Source organism: Ceratotherium simum, chromosome 20 (genome assembly GCF_057802395.1).
Source record: "Ceratotherium simum simum isolate JZ-2026a chromosome 20, ASM5780239v1, whole genome shotgun sequence".
NCBI lineage: Eukaryota > Metazoa > Chordata > Mammalia > Perissodactyla > Rhinocerotidae > Ceratotherium > Ceratotherium simum.
The window spans coordinates 18,032,943-18,050,106 of record NC_141919.1 but is presented as its reverse complement, the minus strand read 5'-3'; the positions used below and the strand labels follow the sequence as shown (position 1 = coordinate 18,050,106).

At 40.6% G+C, this 17,164-nt stretch overlaps 1 protein-coding gene across 1 annotated transcript in view; it reads left to right on the top strand.

The window, feature by feature from the left end:
• TMC1 (transmembrane channel like 1) overlaps positions 1 to 17,164 on the top strand; it is a 117,127-nt gene that overhangs the window by 59,159 nt on the left and 40,804 nt on the right. Inside the window, exon 10 of the mRNA XM_004439650.2 lies at positions 10,422 to 10,564. Coding sequence (XP_004439707.1) covers positions 10,422 to 10,564 — 143 coding nt within the window. The remainder of the gene's footprint in view (positions 1 to 10,421; positions 10,565 to 17,164) is intronic.

Below are 17,164 nucleotides of genomic sequence, written 5' to 3'. Positions count from 1 at the left end.
GTAGGAATGATAAAGAGGAAGAGACGCTATGGTTTTGATATTCTTGTAAGGGAGAGAGGGAGGAACTGAGGTGGAATTTGGAAGGAGCTTGAGATGATATCAGATGGTGAGATCATATGGGTGAAGATGAAAAGGTAATGCATTTAGCTTTCCAGCTTCAGGGCATCTTGTACATTGTATGTGGATAAATGGTGAGTCAAATTTGCCTCCCCTTTTCTGCTGGTCCTCATAGATGTGGGAGGAGGGGGAAGCCCTAGAAGGGGCAGGAGAGGAGAGGGAACACCTTTTGTGGGTTAAGCAGGCATATACATTAAATTTTATCTTCATAATAACCCTTCAAGATGAACATCAATAATCTCTTTTGTTTTTGTTTTGTTTTTGGTTTTTTGTGAGGAAGATTGGCCCTGAGGTAACATCTCTATTTTGTACGTGGGACGCCACCACAGCATGGCTTGATGAGCGGTGTGTAGGATCCGAACCTGTGAACTCTGGGCCACCAAAGCGGAGCATGCGAACTTAACCAGTACACCACTGGGCCAGCCCCAATAATCTTTTTTATAGTTGAGGGAATTGGGACTCAGAGAGGTTAGTTAATTTGCCAAAGACAGTACAGATAACTAGAGGAGGCACTGAAATTCAAGCTAAAATGTGGCTGACTGTAATGTCAAATTGTTTGTTTTACTCTAAAATATCATCCCAAGCCTACTACTCTGCCCTGCCCACTTTTGCCACATCTTGTCCTTGAGAATAGACTGTCTCAAGGAGACTATCACAGATATTCTGAATTTTAACAAACAGCACTTCAGTTCCTTGTTTTACCAGCATCAGCAGTTCTTTTAAGTAATAATCTTCCAAAGTAACAATGTCTCCTCTCAGACTTATCTCAGTTCTCTCAAGTTCCTTCATCTCTATTGTACTGGCCACATTTAGAAGAGATATTTTTGGATTCACATATGGAATAACACATCTTTTCTTTAGGTTATTTTAGTAGTTTAAATACATCTTTATTTTCAAGGATCCCTTAGGAAGGGTGAATCATTTTAGGTTTCCTGAGAAGTAGACACCAAAACAATATTAGATGCAGGAGAAATTTGGGGGTAAATGCCTATAAATGAGAAAGAGGAGAAGGAGCAGGAGTAGGTGGGGAGAGTCTTCAGACGGCAAAGCAGGTCTGATACCTGTGAAGGGAGCGAGGGAAGAAATATTGAGGAAGAAGAGTCTCAGATTACAGTACAGTTCTGAAAACATCTTGGTCAGGCTAATGGTGAGTTTCCAAGCAAGAATGTCCACTGGAAGATTCCCATATCACTCAGGAACAACCTGGCTCTAGTATTCCTCACCATGCTCAGTCATTGGGGGTCGCCTGGGGAGATGTGGTCTCAGGATGAACACATGACGATCCATTCTGGTGAATCCAAAGTGGTGGCAGCTGAAGGCTGTCTTTTGAAGGAGATCTGAGCAGCACACCTGTATGGCTGCTATAGGGGGTCTGTTGGCTCTGAAAATGTGACTTGGCTTCTCTACTTTAGATCAGAACTGTTGCTGTTGCTGTTGTTGTTTAGTTTCAACAAGCTTCAAATACACTAGCATGACCTCTTTGCCACAGCCATTGCCTCAGCCTAGCCTAGGCTGGTTCAGCAGAGACTGAACTCCTAGATCATAAATAAGCCCTTGGTGAGGGCAAAAGTAAGACCCCAAGCCAGACTGCTAAGCCTCTTGGGGGCAAAGCTAGGCTTGTAGATTCCCGATTCCACCCAGAGATATGATTCTACCCTGGAATGGAGATGATGAGACTGGAAAGGGTGAGGATCTTCTCAGCTGAATACATAGTAAGACTCCTTTGAAGACTTGACTGAGCAGAGGTGGGTGCTGCTCAGGCACAGGGCACTGGGATTGGCAGCATCTAAGGGCTGTCCACCCTTGGCTTCTATATTTGCTTCACTTCCTCAGTGTCCAGTGCAGGTCCCTCTGGCTGAATAGGCTCATGAGGTTTGATGAAAAGAAGAGGCATCTCATATTCTGTTCTCAGTCATAGGTTCTTTCTCTTGCTTCACAGGCTTTTTAACCTGCTACTCCAGGACTTCTGAATGTCACAGCTATAGCTTGTGATAGGAGAGATCGCTGGGTCTGCTTTTAGCTTTCTTGGTATCCTTTTGTCCTCCTAAACTTGGAGAACCGATAATCTGCAGTCTTATCAGTGCTTTCTTTGCTCAGCAACAACTTTCAGTTTTCAGCACCTCCCTCAAGCTGCACCTGACCAAACCAAAGATGAGCTTTCTTTTTGCAAAAGTTTGGGGTACCTATGACCCTGATGCAAGACTCACAACACGAAAACAGCATCCTTTCTTTGGATGTGATCACAGAAACGAGTCTTCTTTTCGTGAATTCAGTGAGCATTCATTGACCATTTGGCGGGAGCCAGGTAGTGTCAGGCATTAAGCAAAGGTGAGCAAAATCCAACAAGGTCTCTGCCCTCAGAAACTTACAGTAGAGCAATCAAATAATCACAGAAACGAATGTAACTGGAACTGTGCCAAGTGCTTGAAAGAAAGGTAAATAGTATTAAGAGGATGTATAGCAGAGAACCTGACCTGGTTTGTGGCCTAAGGGAGGTGGATAACAGAAGTTTTTCTGAGAAAGTAATATTTGAACTGGGCTCTGAAGAGTCAGTACAGCTCCCCATTTGAGAGAAGGAAGAGGCATTCTAGGTAATGAGAACAGCAAGTGCAAAGGCCCTGTGGTGAGAGAGGGCTGCTTTACTCAAGGGACCAAATGACAGCCAGTGAAACTAGAGCTCAGAATGTGAAGGGATATCAAGGGGAGATGGCATTGGAGAGATAGAAGTGTATCAAACCAGGTGGGACCTTCTAGAATCTAGGCCATGATACTTATTTTTTTCTCAGAGCAATTGAAAGTAATTTAAGTGGATGGTGGGTAGGTAGTGGCATTGTCAGACTTGGATTTTGAAAAGGTCAACATATTGGAAAAGGGCAAGATGAAGGTGAGGAGACCAAGTAAGACTCTATCAGTATGTCTAGGTGAGAGGCTAAGATTGTTTGGGAGCCCTCAATTTACCTAGTAGGAATTTGCTGATATCTAAATACAGCCAACCTAATAGATTAAAGCTGAGCCATTGAGTTAGGTTAAAACCTCATGACCTGTGAAATTATAGTCTGTAATACAAATAAACGTCACCAAATTATGGGTCTAACACATCTGCTGTGACAAATAGATTATTAAAATTTACAAACATTTGAAAGCAATTCAGTAAAAACTCTATCTTATGTTCCGGCATCATATATCTCCAGTAGATATTATTTGCTTATAAATTGTACTTTAAATTAATTACATTCATTAATCTTAAATACTAGAAGTAAAATGTATACTGCTCATATGGGATTGAAAATTTCTGAACTCAATTCATTTTTTCCAAGTAGTTTCAGTATTTTCTCTACCTTTTTTTTTTGTATTTTTATTTATTAAAAATCTCCTTTTTAAATAGATAATACTAAAGTAATTCCCAGTACAGGCTATGTCCAGATAACCACACACATCTCTTTTCATGTATGAATTCACAAATCCAGAAGTCAATTGAAAAACAAAACTCCATAATATACTGCTTTTAATCTCTACCTTGTGAAACAAAAAAACCATTTTTATGTGTGAAGAAATCATACATAGCAGCTCATTTAATAGCACTGAGATTATCTCATTTTGTAAGAGTTTTAGACAATTAGACAGTAGAAAAATTAAGACATTTTGCCAGCTTTGGTGTCTCTCAGACACTTTCTTGGTGTTTTGATTCATTAAATCCCAACATAGATTGTTATTGTCATGTTACTGTCTTGAGTGATTCACTCTATTTTATTAAAATGGGTAGAAGACAGCAAAAAAATAGAAAAGGGTGGTTTAGATGATAATTTGAAGGAGCTTAATCTAACTGAGGATTGCTAACAACCAGCAGAAGCAGTTTCTCTGTTCCTTCAGTCATTCCACAAACACAAATTGAATGTGAGATGCTAGGAATACAAAGATAACTAATATGTATTCCCGGCCCACAGAGACCTTGTGGTCTAATTGGATGTGCAGACATACAATTGCCATACCATGTGACAATCTCAAGCTAACAGATATATGTCCTAGGCCCACAGAGGCATAATGGAGGGAAGGTTCAGTGTTGGAGTTTACTGCAGTTTAGTTTCTGGGAATCCTGAGAGGACCCAGTAAACAGTCACTCTATTTCCCATCTGAGTTCTGTTTTGATAATTTGTTTGAAAGGAGAGGCAAATGGGCACCAAAATCCCACATTCATTGCTAATAGAGGCCAAATTGGAGGGCCAACCTGGGACTCTTAGCCAAATGGCCTTGCTAATATGGAACCCCAAATTAGTCCAACTTACAGCTTATTTCCTATAGAAAGAAAGTTATACTCGGGCTAGGCAAGCCCAGTGAATTCGTTCCAAATTTACAGATCAGGGAAGTCACTATACCTCCCCTGGGGCAGAATGAGTAAAGGAAAGGAGGAGGGCTGAGGAGTAGTCCATCTAGTGGAGCTTCGTGCACCAGAAGGAAATCACCAATTATTCCCCCGTAACAACTGGCTCTGGTCTAGACATTAGTAAAGGCTTTACAGAGGTATCTTGAACTAGTTTTAAAGTAAGATTAGGAATAAACTAGGCTCTGAAATGGGGAGGATAACTGGGAGCAGTGTTCCAAGCAGAGGGATCAGTATGCACAAAGGCATGGAGGCACAAAATGGTGCTCTGCATCCAATACCCACGAGTGATTCAGCAAAGCTGGTATTTGGAGAGAGTAGAGTAGTGAAAGATGAGTGTGTCATCCAAAGAAAGGGGTCTAACCAGGAAGGACAATTTCGTTCATTATGCTAAGGAGTAACTTTATTCTGTAGGCAGTGGAGAGCTCCAAGTGTTGAAGCAGGATGGAAATATGGTCAGAGTTACCCTTTAGGAGATTCTTTGTGAACATGGTATGGGCTTGGTTGGACTTGGTGTGAGATGGAGGCAGAGAGGCCTGTAAATGGCAGTGGTGTGCAGAGAAGGGATCAGTAGCAGAAATGATAATGAGGCAGAAACCACAGGACTCAGCAAGTGGCTGTACATGGCTTATGGGTGAAAATGGGAAGATAATGAAAATACCCAGGATTCTGGCTGAGGTGACTGGCTGGTGTTGGTGGTGTCATTCCACCAGATAAGAGGAAGAAGCAGGTTTGGGGCAACTTTTTAAGTGTGCTGAGTTCAAGGTTCCGGAGGGACACCCAAGTGGAGTGAGATGTATAGTGGGCATTGGGCACAGGATCTAGAATTCCCACCATTAGTGTCAGTTGTGGACCGGGGCACAAGAGGCAGTGCTCTTTACAGAAGCCAGCATAGTTAACAATACAGTGTGGCATGATGAAAAGAACTCAGTCATGGGATTTAGAGACTTACATTTGAATCCTGCCACATACTCCCTGTGAGACATTAGACAACCACTCTGGGCCTCTTAACTGTCATGTGTGAAATAGTAGTATTAATACCTACCCAGCAGGCTGGTGTAAAAAATAAATGAGATTGTGTGTGTAAAGTGTTAGCACAATGCCTGGCACATGGTAGATGTTTAATAAATGGTTCTTTCTTCAAATGCCCACTGAGGATATTTAGCTCATGAAAAATGCCCATTTCTTGGAGGGACAAGAAAACAGGAAGAGGGAGCCCTGACAGTGAGACATGGTATCCACAAGCCAGACGGGGGAACGGGGCACCAGCTGGCTGGGAAGGAGGCAGAGGGACAAGGGCATTGATTTATGGATGGGCACCGGAAGAAACTGTCTATTTCACAGCGTTTGGAGGGCCAGAGCTCACTGTCTCAGTCCTATAGACAGGTAGAAGTTTATTCCCTCTACTGAAATTAGATCTGCTAAGGCTCAGCCTAGCTTCCTCTGTAATCTACATGCTAAGAGCCATGGAGAGTCAGTTTCATAACTCTAGATCTGGGTTGTAGCAAAAGGAAAGGAAACTCAGAGGTGAACCAAGCATTGGGTGGAAGCTTGGCAAGTCTGGTTGGAGAGAAGGAGGGTGGCCATGGGCTGGATCTCAGCGTGTACCCCACAAGTGCCAGGCTGACTGCTGTCCTTGTGAAGTTAAGCGAGGTTTGGTCAGGGTAGTGTTAGCCTTGTGACTCCTTGCTTCCCTCCTGTGTCCCATGCTATCAGATATTAAGTGATGTCATTCCCTGTCTTTCATCCACACTCGAAACTTTCTTTAACTTGAAGGTAGAAATGATAACAGCTCAGAGAAAAGTAGAAACATACCCCAACTAGTGTGGTACCACTTCTCCTTCACATACTCTCAGCAGGCGTGGTTCAGAAATTATATCTTTCTTTCTCACCAGTTTTGACTTCATGATTTTTTTCAAAATAATGGGTCTGACAATTACCACAAACTAAAAAGAATTTCTACGGATGGTGAAACTCCTTTATCATCCTGGGGATAGAATGTTATCTTTCACAGTGAGTATTTATTTATAGTCATGAGAAACACAAAGGGATGGAGTTCTAATATAATTTCAGGTGACAAACACTTATGAAGGGGATATTTTGCATGCAGAACTTTTTTATGAGGACTCTGTAATCCAGTCTCCTACTCCATCTATGCATAGTATTTGGCAAATAGTAAGTTCTCAATAAAAGTTAGTTAGATAAATAAACATATGAGTTGATTCCTAGCAACCACAGATCAAAACATTCTCTTTCTTGTGGAAATGTGTCAGTGACTATGGACTAGACCAGCAGCAGCATTTAAACAGAAGTTAGAGTCTTAACAGATGATGCGCAAGCATGGAACCCAGAGTTGAATGAGAATTTTCTGTGCTCATTTGAGACTTGGCTCTGACTGTGGTTTCTCTGTCACAGATTTTGGAGAGGGAGAGTGCTCCCACGGGGAAGGCCATGCGTGCTGACATGGAAACCAAATAGAACCATGGCTAGGCTAGGAGTCATTGCTATTTTAGTCACTTCCAGATTCTGCTGTGGAGTTTTAAGGGAAAGGGAACGATACGTGGAGTGCAGTGGGCCAACTGGGTGGAATGGGAGGGGTGTTCCTCTTTTAAGCCTTTCAACTAGTTTTTAAAGCCACCCTTCAATATGCTACCAAGATGGATTGGATAAAGCTTTTTTAAAATTGTGCTCTTCGGGCCGGCCCCGTGGCTTGGTGGTTGGGTGAGCGCGCTCCGCTGCTGGCGACCCGGGTTCGGATCCCGGGCGCGCACCGACGCGCTGCTTCTCCGGCCATGCTGAGGCCGCGTCCCACATACAGCAGCTAGAAGGATGTGCAGCTATGACACACAACTATCTACTGGGGCTTTGGGGGGAAAAAATAAATAAATAAAATCTTTAAAAAAAAAAAAAAATTGTGCTCTTCAATAGTACCTCTTTCATTTACATGCTTGACTGCATGTGTAGTGATAGGCAAACTGAAGAAACCTTTGTGAAATAGTCAGGATTTAAAAAAAAAAAAGGACCTTTATCCCTTTTGGTTACAATCTAATATTTATGAAGGGTCAGCCATTGAACATACATTGAACGGTGCATACACCAGATGAGCTAAGATGCTCCAGTAGCTACTGTGCTAACCTAACAAGCTCACCAGATGCTTGTTATATATCTACATTCTCCTTTCACGTTATTTTGGAGGTGTCTTTTAATCCCAATACTGTCATTATGAATTAGAAAAAGATGTCAGGTTATAATGTTTGTGTATGTGGAGACGAGTCCCTTTGAAATCTTTTCAAAAGGAGTGGTCAGGTCCTTTCCAAGAGGTCCTGGTACCACCATGGACCAATCCAGAAGTATAAGTCTAAAGGCCCTGCTGGGTTGGTTGGGTTTTTCATTTCTTTGTTTTACTGGGAAGGTAGGGCGTCAGCACGATACAAGGCCTGGTAGGCAAAGAATGCATAGGAGAAACAGTATAGCACAGCTGTCGAGGACATGAATTTGAAATGGACAGAGCCAGTTCAAGTTCACATTCTGTCACTTACTAGCTATGTAAATGTGGGCAAATTATTTCACCTCTCTAAAGCTCAGTTTCTCCATCTGTAAAATAGGTGTAGGGCTAGCAGCTATCAAGTCTTTGTTGGGCAGCGGAGTCATGGTAAATAACACCCCCTACCTTGTCCAACTGGGTCGTGAGCTCACCAGAAGTAAGACAAAGGGTTAGACAGATGAAGGTCAACATGTCACCCTTCCTGTTGATATTAAAGAATGTGGCCTCTTTTTCTGGGCAAGTGGGCTTCACAGCCAGACCTTTCTACCCAGCAGCCCTAGACCAGGACAGGACTCCCCCTGCAGGGACAGAGCACAGCATGCGCTCTTTCAGGAGGAGGAAGAAAGGTGAGCCACATTGTCCCCATTTCTTCATCCATGCTCTACTATCAGAGTAGTTTCTCCTCCCTGGGGCTAGGGTGAGGTAGTGGAGAGAGGCTGGGAGTGTTACATTTGTAGATCTTCTCCACATAGAAGGAAACATCAAGTGGAGGAAAACAATTGCCCCTAACAGTTGCAACTTCACAGGTTCTTGGGGGATTCTGTGAGATGAAGTAGCGTGTTCAGTAAATGCTAAATGCTCAACAAAATTTACTGATTGATATTATTACTGCAAACGTGATCACCAAGTATCAGGATGGTGGCAAGGAAATGGGGCAAAGTTCAGTCGCAGGGAAAAATAGAGGAATTTGGAAAATATGTGTTGTACTCATGGGAAAAAAATAAGCAGTTCAGGATCTCTTTAAACCAGACAAGAGGGCAAGTACCTATACTTACCAGGTTCTGTTATTGTTACCCTGGGACAGGAGGGCCAGTCTGAGGGTTTGGGACAGAATAGAAGGAGACTGGATTGAAATAGCTGAGAGGAAGCAGAGACCTTAACTAGATAAGTGTCAAACAAGATGTCATGGAACCTGGTGCAGGGAAATCCTGCCAATGATGATTCTCCTGGGATGATTTCTGGGTCTTGGGCAGTTGGCCAATCCACATCTATTTGGTTTCCTATCATGGACACAAGATTAGTCCACTTGCTTCCCCTATTTGTGGTTTCTACCAGTTGTTTAGCCCAAAATTTTCTTTTGGGTTGAAAAATGCAAATATAGGTAGGTGAGGTGCTCGGAAGCACTTCGGTTTTTACCTACACCCCTCTCGTACCATCCTGATACTACTTAAGCCCATGAGCTCTTCTAAGATTTTCTGGAAATTTTTTTCTTGCTAATTCTTACAGGCTATTAAAATATAAATATGCTGCAAATTTTGAAACCAATAGTTTTCCCAGATCTCCATTGGCCTCTGATTTGAGCTAGGTATGATCTTTGTTTAAAACAATTTTCTAAATTACTTCTCTGAACTCTTCCTCTGGAAATTAGCCTCGAGGGCACCTCCTCCTCTTCCTCGTCCACCCATCCTCCCCCAATTCTTTTCCTCCCTTCTTCAGTAATGGGCGTCAAAGTCCCTGGCTTGGTATAAATGAAGTTCAAGGCAGCCAATTGGATTTTGTAAGATTAAAGGGTGACTCCCTTGACCTCAAGAGGAAGCCTCACATTGGCAAGTTATCTTCTCACTTCACAAAACATAGTAAATTTAAGTTATCGCTAGAGAGATGAAGTCAGAGAGAAGCTGGGAAAGTGGATATATAGTAATAGGAAACAGTGCTTCAATGCTGAGGGTGAAAAACACAGTGAATACGAGAGAGAGAAAGCTGAAGAATGTTACAGGGAGGCCGCATCAGAAGACGCCACTGTTCTGTGTGCAAAGAGAGGTTACACAGGGGGCTTTGGGAGATGGTGATTCCAACCCTGGCAGATAATTTTTAGGAAAGAGCTTATTATTGGAGAATGCTATAACAGCCTTGATGAATAGAAGGTTGTGTAGATTGGTTCCAGTTAATCTCACCTGCTCTTTGTTTTTGCTAAGTGTGAGCCGAGACACGGCCTCTGTGGTTTAAGGAGAACCAATGTAACTGTGGCTCAGGTGACTGGAAGTGGAAACCTGCCGTAGCACTTTGAGGAAACACGTTTCAGATCCTCCCCCTGATATTAAGCAAGCTCTTCAAATTGTAAATCTAAGGACACCATGAAGTGTGTTTTGATGTTTAAATCAATTGGCATTTCACGGTAATGGCTCCACAGCTGAGCAAGCCTGTATTTGGTTACAAATTTGGTCTATTAAGAAGCCCCTGAATTTCCAGTAAACTGAGAGGCTGCCAATCAATGTAGCAGCTGAAATATCCACTCTATGAAATAACACAATAGGGCTCATGTCAGAGCCATCTCCCAAGTTTGAAAATCAATGTCATTCTGTTATTCTTTTTAAGAGTTGATCTTTTTCTTTGAGTTGCTCTTCACAGCATCTGCTAAGTGGCTTTGTTGTTGGATTTCAGGGCTTGGCTCAATATTCCGTCCTCTTTTATGGCTATTACGACAATAAACGAACGATCGGATGGATGAATTTCAGGCTGCCGCTCTCCTATTTTCTGGTGGGGCTTATGTGCATTGGATACAGCTTTCTGGTTGTCCTGAGAGCGTAAGTTTCATTTGTCTCTTGGGAAGCAAGCAGTGATTTCTGGAATCAAATGGGGAAATTGAGAATTGGATATAATATTGTTTTCTGTTTTATGTCTAGAGGATGCAGAGTCTGTAAGAGATAAAATGCATTTTAATACCAACGCTAATGTTAGACTATGACAGCCCCCAAACAAAAGGGTTGAACATGCTTGTCCTATCTAAGCATACTTTTAAAACATGCCTTTTTGTACTTTAAGGTGTGAATCAATGTCTTAAACAAAACAGGGAAACAGCTACCAACCCCTCTTTTTGTGCAGAGAGGTTTGCGACTTGCAGAATCAGGTCGATCAGCAGAATCTGTTGTTCTCTGTTCTTTTTTTTTTTTTTTAACAGAATAGTCACTCATCCAAAACATTTAAGCTGTGTAAGACAGCAAAAACGAATGGCCCCCGATGAGACCATCATGATCAACTGTATAAGCATGGTTTGTCTTGGAAAAGGATTGATGAAAGCGTGGGGAAGAATTTCACTTGGGAACTGATGGAACTGCAGTTCATTTCTTACCCCTGCTTGAGGCAAATGTGTAATACTCCGCTTGACGACACTGCGGGAACCTAGCACAGTCACTTGGGGCTATGAATAATCCATCTCTTAGCTAATTTTATGAACTAGTTTAGAAGTGTTGAAACATCTCAATTAATGTCCCCACCCTTTTATTTGACTATGAACTAGTTGAATTGGCCTTTTGCCTCATTGCCGGGAAGGATCTCTGACTGAGGGTCCAAGAGGGATAAAGTGCACAGTGACCCTGAACAAGAGCTCTCTGGAACAGTCTGTGACAAGCCTTGTGTCCTGTCCCTGCCCAACTTACTGGTTCCTCCAGAGAAAACTGTCATATTTAGTTTTTAAGCCCTTTCAGGACTTGAAAAAAGCTTAATGGTGATCCTACATCCAAAATCTTTATCTATTTGTCCAAGCATAATCAGAGATCCTAAATAAAAGGTGTCTGTCTAGCTGATAGACTACCACATTCCAAAAATCTAAGATATTTCTAGTCTTTTGACCATTTTGATTTGGCAGAACTAAAGCCAAGAGTACCAGTTACATTACAGAGGCCTCATGAGTATCATGTCTGTATTGGTCCTTCAGTCTCCACAGTCCCTGGGGAGGCACATTTTTGTATGTCCAGTTTCTCAGCTTTTCAGTGACTCTGCAAAGGCTGTGTAACCTAGTGGGCTCTCAAGCTGTTCTGCATGGATTCAAACCTCAACTCTACCATGTACTAAAAGACCTTTGACAAACTGCTCAGCTCCTCTGTTCTTGTATGTCCCCTCTCTAACACAGGTGTAATAACATCTTCGTTTTAGTATGACCATGAGGACTAAACGAGTTAATATATACAAAGCATTTAGAACATGCCTGACATACAGGAAGTGATTGACAAATGCTAACATTTTATTAGGATTATAATTCATAGGCTTATTGAAGAACTAAACAAAGCCAGCATGATTGGAGTTGACGTCACATGATAGCCCTAACAACAAGGCAGTCACATATGGCAATGCAGTTGCACATTAATAGACTTGTGTATTTATTATGACAATTTTCTGGCAGATGAATTTAAAGTATCTAGAACAGCATTGTGCAAAGAAATACGAGATGAGCCACATATATAATTTAAAATTTTCTAGCAGCTATATTAAACAAATACCTGGGTAAAATTAATTTTAATAATTTCATTTAACTCAATATATCAAAAGTATTGTTTCAACATATAATCAATCTAAAATTATTAATGAGATATTTTCTCTCTTTTTTGGTACTAAGTCTTTGAAATCTTGTGTGTATTTTACACTAGTCACATTTCAAGTGCTCAGTAACTACAAGTTGCTGGTGGCGACCATATTGGATAGTACAGCTCTAGCAGAAATGGCAGCTGTTTCAAATTAGCTCACAGATGCCAATTAGGATAGCTGCAGGGCACCAACTCCACATTTTCCCCCTCAAAGTCATCCACGTTATGCCAACCAAACCAGCTTGGCTTTGGTCCCTCCCTCCGGCATGGACCTTTAATTCCTTGTTACCTGACTGGCAAGTGGTTTAAGCTCCTTGGCTTGTATAGCAAGAAAATTCCAAAGCAATACATGACTCTAACTCTACTTCCAGTCGTGGAGACAAGCCTTGGTAGAAAAAGAACTTACAAGATATAAATGATTGTAGAGAATCATTTATCATCTCTTCCTCTTCCCTGCCCCAATCAAATATATTCTTGGATTAACGAGAGTGGCTTAATGGGATACATTACTCAAATCAAGCAGAAGGGAAGCACAGTTTTAAAATCAACTAGGCTACTGATGGACTTTGTCATCTTGCCCATACTGTTTGTCTCAGCATCCTCATCCACAAAATGGGGGCAAATATCTATTTTTAATTACCTAATAGGGAAATTGGAAGGTAAAATGAGATAGAAACTCAAGAACGTACTTTGAGGTTTTAAGACAGAGTGTCTAACTGTGTTGACCCATTACACGCCTGGTTTTAGCACTGAAAATCTTGTGTTCTGGAAACCCAGTCAGTCCTTGGCAAACCAAGATGGTTGGTCACCCTAGTTTTAGGCTGGCCCTTCCTTCCTTGCTTCCTTCCTTCCTCCCTTCCTTCTTTCCTTCCTTCCTCTTCCTTCTTTCCAGGGCAGTATACATTATTAACCACATCAGAAGCTTAGAGATCTTCCTTGTAAATAGTTATATAAATATTAAAAGCAAATTAATACAGTATAATGTAAAGTTACATAATACGGAGACCGTTAGCTCCTTCATATGTCGTCCTCACCAGTTTGAAGTTTCGTATCCCAAAGTAAATGTGGTTTGGTTTCAAGACCTAATTGTTCCTATTAAAAGCAGTTCTCTAAGCTAAAACTTCTGGTATATTTCACAGCAGCAAACTTCTGGGAACAGCTGAATCATTCAGGACAGGCATGCCTTAATGAGAAACTCCTTACTGTCTATGTTATCCCAATAGGTTTTTCCAAGACTTTCCCCTATTGCAGAGTTCTTTGGGATTAGATATACTTCTTTTTCTGTTTATGAGTCTGACCATAATAATACTCATAGAATAGGCTAACAAGCATATCATTGAATACCTAAATAATGTGCCATGTATAACCCTCAAATGGTGTTAAAAATTTTGTCCATATGGACTATCCTATATTTACCATAAACTTACATATACCACAAACCAGCCTCAAAACATGCATATAAATATTTTTAAATTTAGCAAAATGGGAATATATTCATCCACAATTCTGGATCTGTAACAATAACCATAATTTATATTTGGAATAATAATAATTAACATTCCCATCTACCATGCATCAGTTTAAATTACAGTATCTTTAAACATTACAAAATAGGGGTTTGTTTCACCATTTTACAAATAATGAAATAAATATTAGAGATACTCAATGACCTGCCCGAAGCCATTTGACTGTAGGACCTCTTTGCACCTCTATTTTTCTAGTTCAAAAGGCATTTTCTACCCAGTATACCTCGTGACCTCTGTGCTTCTCCATACACAGGCTAATTTGTTCCTTCCATCAATCTTCTATACTTGGTTGAGCAGATATTACTTATCCCTGTTATATAGATGGAGAAATTAAGGTTCAGCAGAGTTTGATGATTTGACTAAGCTCAAATATCCAGTAAGTTGCAGAACTGAGCTTTGAACATCACCCTCTAATTCCAGCATTTTCCCCCTAATCACTGAGGATACATCTATGGTGATGAGGACAAGGAAATGCCTCTATTTTGACCGGGGTAACCTTTTAAATTCTATATTAAAATTGTTTCTTATCTGTTGCCAAATTCTTTAGGAGTTATATAGACGTGATTTAACTCCTGTGGTCGAAAATTTTGTAAAAAGAACAAAATTATACCCATCAAGACTATGTCTTTGTCTTACAAGATTACATTAAAATCATGGCCAACCTCACACAACATTTCTAAATAAGTGAAAATTTATTTTCTCCCTTCTACCTTGATTTCTAGTGTCTTTATGTACTTTCACATCTTTTATACCCACTTACCCAGCCAGCTGTTACTTTCCTGATTCCCTACCCAAAAGTCTTTTACGTCTCTTGACACCCACACACAGGATCTTAGCCTCAAAGTTGTTTCTCCTTCCTCTTCCCAACTCAACTTTTCTTTGCTGTAGGAATCTCTCTTAGCTAGCTGTCTCAGAGAAAAGCTCAGAGAGAAAAGCTCAGAGAAAAAAATCAGAACCCATCATAGACTTTAGTCTTATATGTTACTTCTGAGATATTTTTGCTGGAGATAACAATGTTGAAGTCTCTAATGATGGATTTCAGACCCCCCAGCAGGCCATGGAAGAGTAAATGGGGCTGGCCTATGGAACAAGAAGTCCTGGTAAATCCCACAAAGCACCATTGTCTACTCTTCCTCACGCTATGGTTGACCTTGTTTCAAAAGTGTCAGAATTTTCTGCTTCAAGCAGAAAAGTGGTGAAGTATGAGAAACTTGAAGTCACCACGTTCCATTTCTTATTACAGCTTAATGAACTACATCTAGGATTATGAAATGCAACTTGAAAAATTCTTCTCTTGTAAGCATGGACTTGGGATAGTAGTGGTCCAGGATGAGTGGCAACCATTTATGGAGATGATGTTGTCAAAACCTATCATGATGACAAAGACAGAACTGAATAACAATAGCATAAGGAGCATATGATACGTATTGTACCATGTGAAAGCTTTTTATGCTGTATGTATTTATTTGGTGAGGCTCTTTCAAGTTCTAAATTTACTTCCAGAATTACAATTCATGTATTTGTTCATTCATTTAATAACTATAGAGCACTTACTGTGGGCATTCTGTGGGGCTATCTAGTGTCTGAGGCTAATAGTGAACAGAACAAAGTCCCTGTCCTCATGGTGCTCAGTTGGGGAAACAGACTGTAAACTAAGGAACAACCACTGGTGTGGCCAATATATTATGAATTTATATTTTTGTGTTATTCTTTACAGTCAAATATTTGCTGCAGTTTCTTCTTTCTTAAGAATGTAACACAAGGACTATAGCATAGTCCTTGCTATAATTTTCTCTTCCTTGTGTAGTGGTCTTATTCTATGAGCTTCTAGAGAGTTGCTTCCTACCTCCCTCTCAATCCCCTTCCTTTCATTTTAGCAGAGGATACATTATAGCGACCTTTGTTGGCTTAGGCTTTGTGAAGGCATGTTTGATTTATTACAAACCTCCACATGCACCCATAAAATGACCAAATGACCCCAATGCATAAATGGAGATGTAAACTTGTGGTCCAAGGCAAAAGTTCAGTATTAAACCCGAGACAAAGGCATAAATACAACAATTGCTTCCCACAACTTCTCAGCAAAGCAAATGATATGTTGAGGTTGCTTTTCATAGATACAGCAGTTCAGAACTGTAGCCTCCTTCACAAAGGAAGAATTTTCATAAGTAGGTACTTTTCCTCTCTAGGCAAGGGACAGAGATGTCCATGGAACATTTTATAGATCTTAGGGCCATCTCTCAGCAAAAAGGTAATGTGAGCAGTTTGCCTTCGACATCCTCCCCTACTTCTTTCGGTATTCAACTTCCTTTCTTGTCCATTCCCACACGCAGAATGTTCCCAGTTTGCTTGTCCAGCTAGAGCTCTCTTCTCTGGGAGGCTGTCTACAACTACAGAATTTTGCCAGTGATTAAGCTCCGTCCAAAACTTACTTGTCAAGTGGCCATTTTTACTTGAGGCCCTGCCCTTTGCTCAGTGACAGTACAAAAATGGATGATGGCGTCGTAACAAATGAATAATTTTCTCCCTAGGTTAAACCATCTTAAATATTTGATTTCAACCCTTTTTGGCCTACAAAAAGGCACTTTAAATGGTTTAACATATCTCATGGTGTCCTAGCTTGGGCACCAGAATCAAGTCAGAAAACCTAAGCCCTTGACCTACCTCTGTGGTTGACTGCTGGGTAATGTCCAGCAAATCACTTCATAATTTTAACCCTCAGCTTTCCCATCTGTAAAAAGAATAATATTAACTACCTTGATCTGTTGCTAAGTTTTTGAGGACAAATATGATAATACACATAAACACCATTTGCAAAGGGTAAAGTGGTAAACTGATGTAACCAATTATTTTTGGTTATTATTTATAACACATTAGCCCATTTAAAATATATAAACCTCTATAAGGAGTGGGACTAACAGAGGGGGAATTTAGATGACCTTAAAGTTGCCTACCAACCTATAATGTCAGCTTTATGTCATTCTAATCCTTTTTTTTTCAGTTTCACATCACCATTTAATTTTAGAAACCAAAACCCTATGGGAACATTTTATAATGTGTATCACATGAAAGTTTAATTTTGCTATTTATAGTGATAAAGGAAAAAAAGGAAGTGGAGTAAGTGGAATATAGATCTCTAACCACTGAAATACACCTGTAAGTAAAGGCATTTTAAACTCTCCAACCAAAAAAATATTTTAAAAAAATCACTGATTAGATATACGTAACTACTTAGCATCAAGGGTGTGTAAAAATCTCGAGTTTTGGTCAAAAGTTGTAGAGTATGGAGAAATTTCAG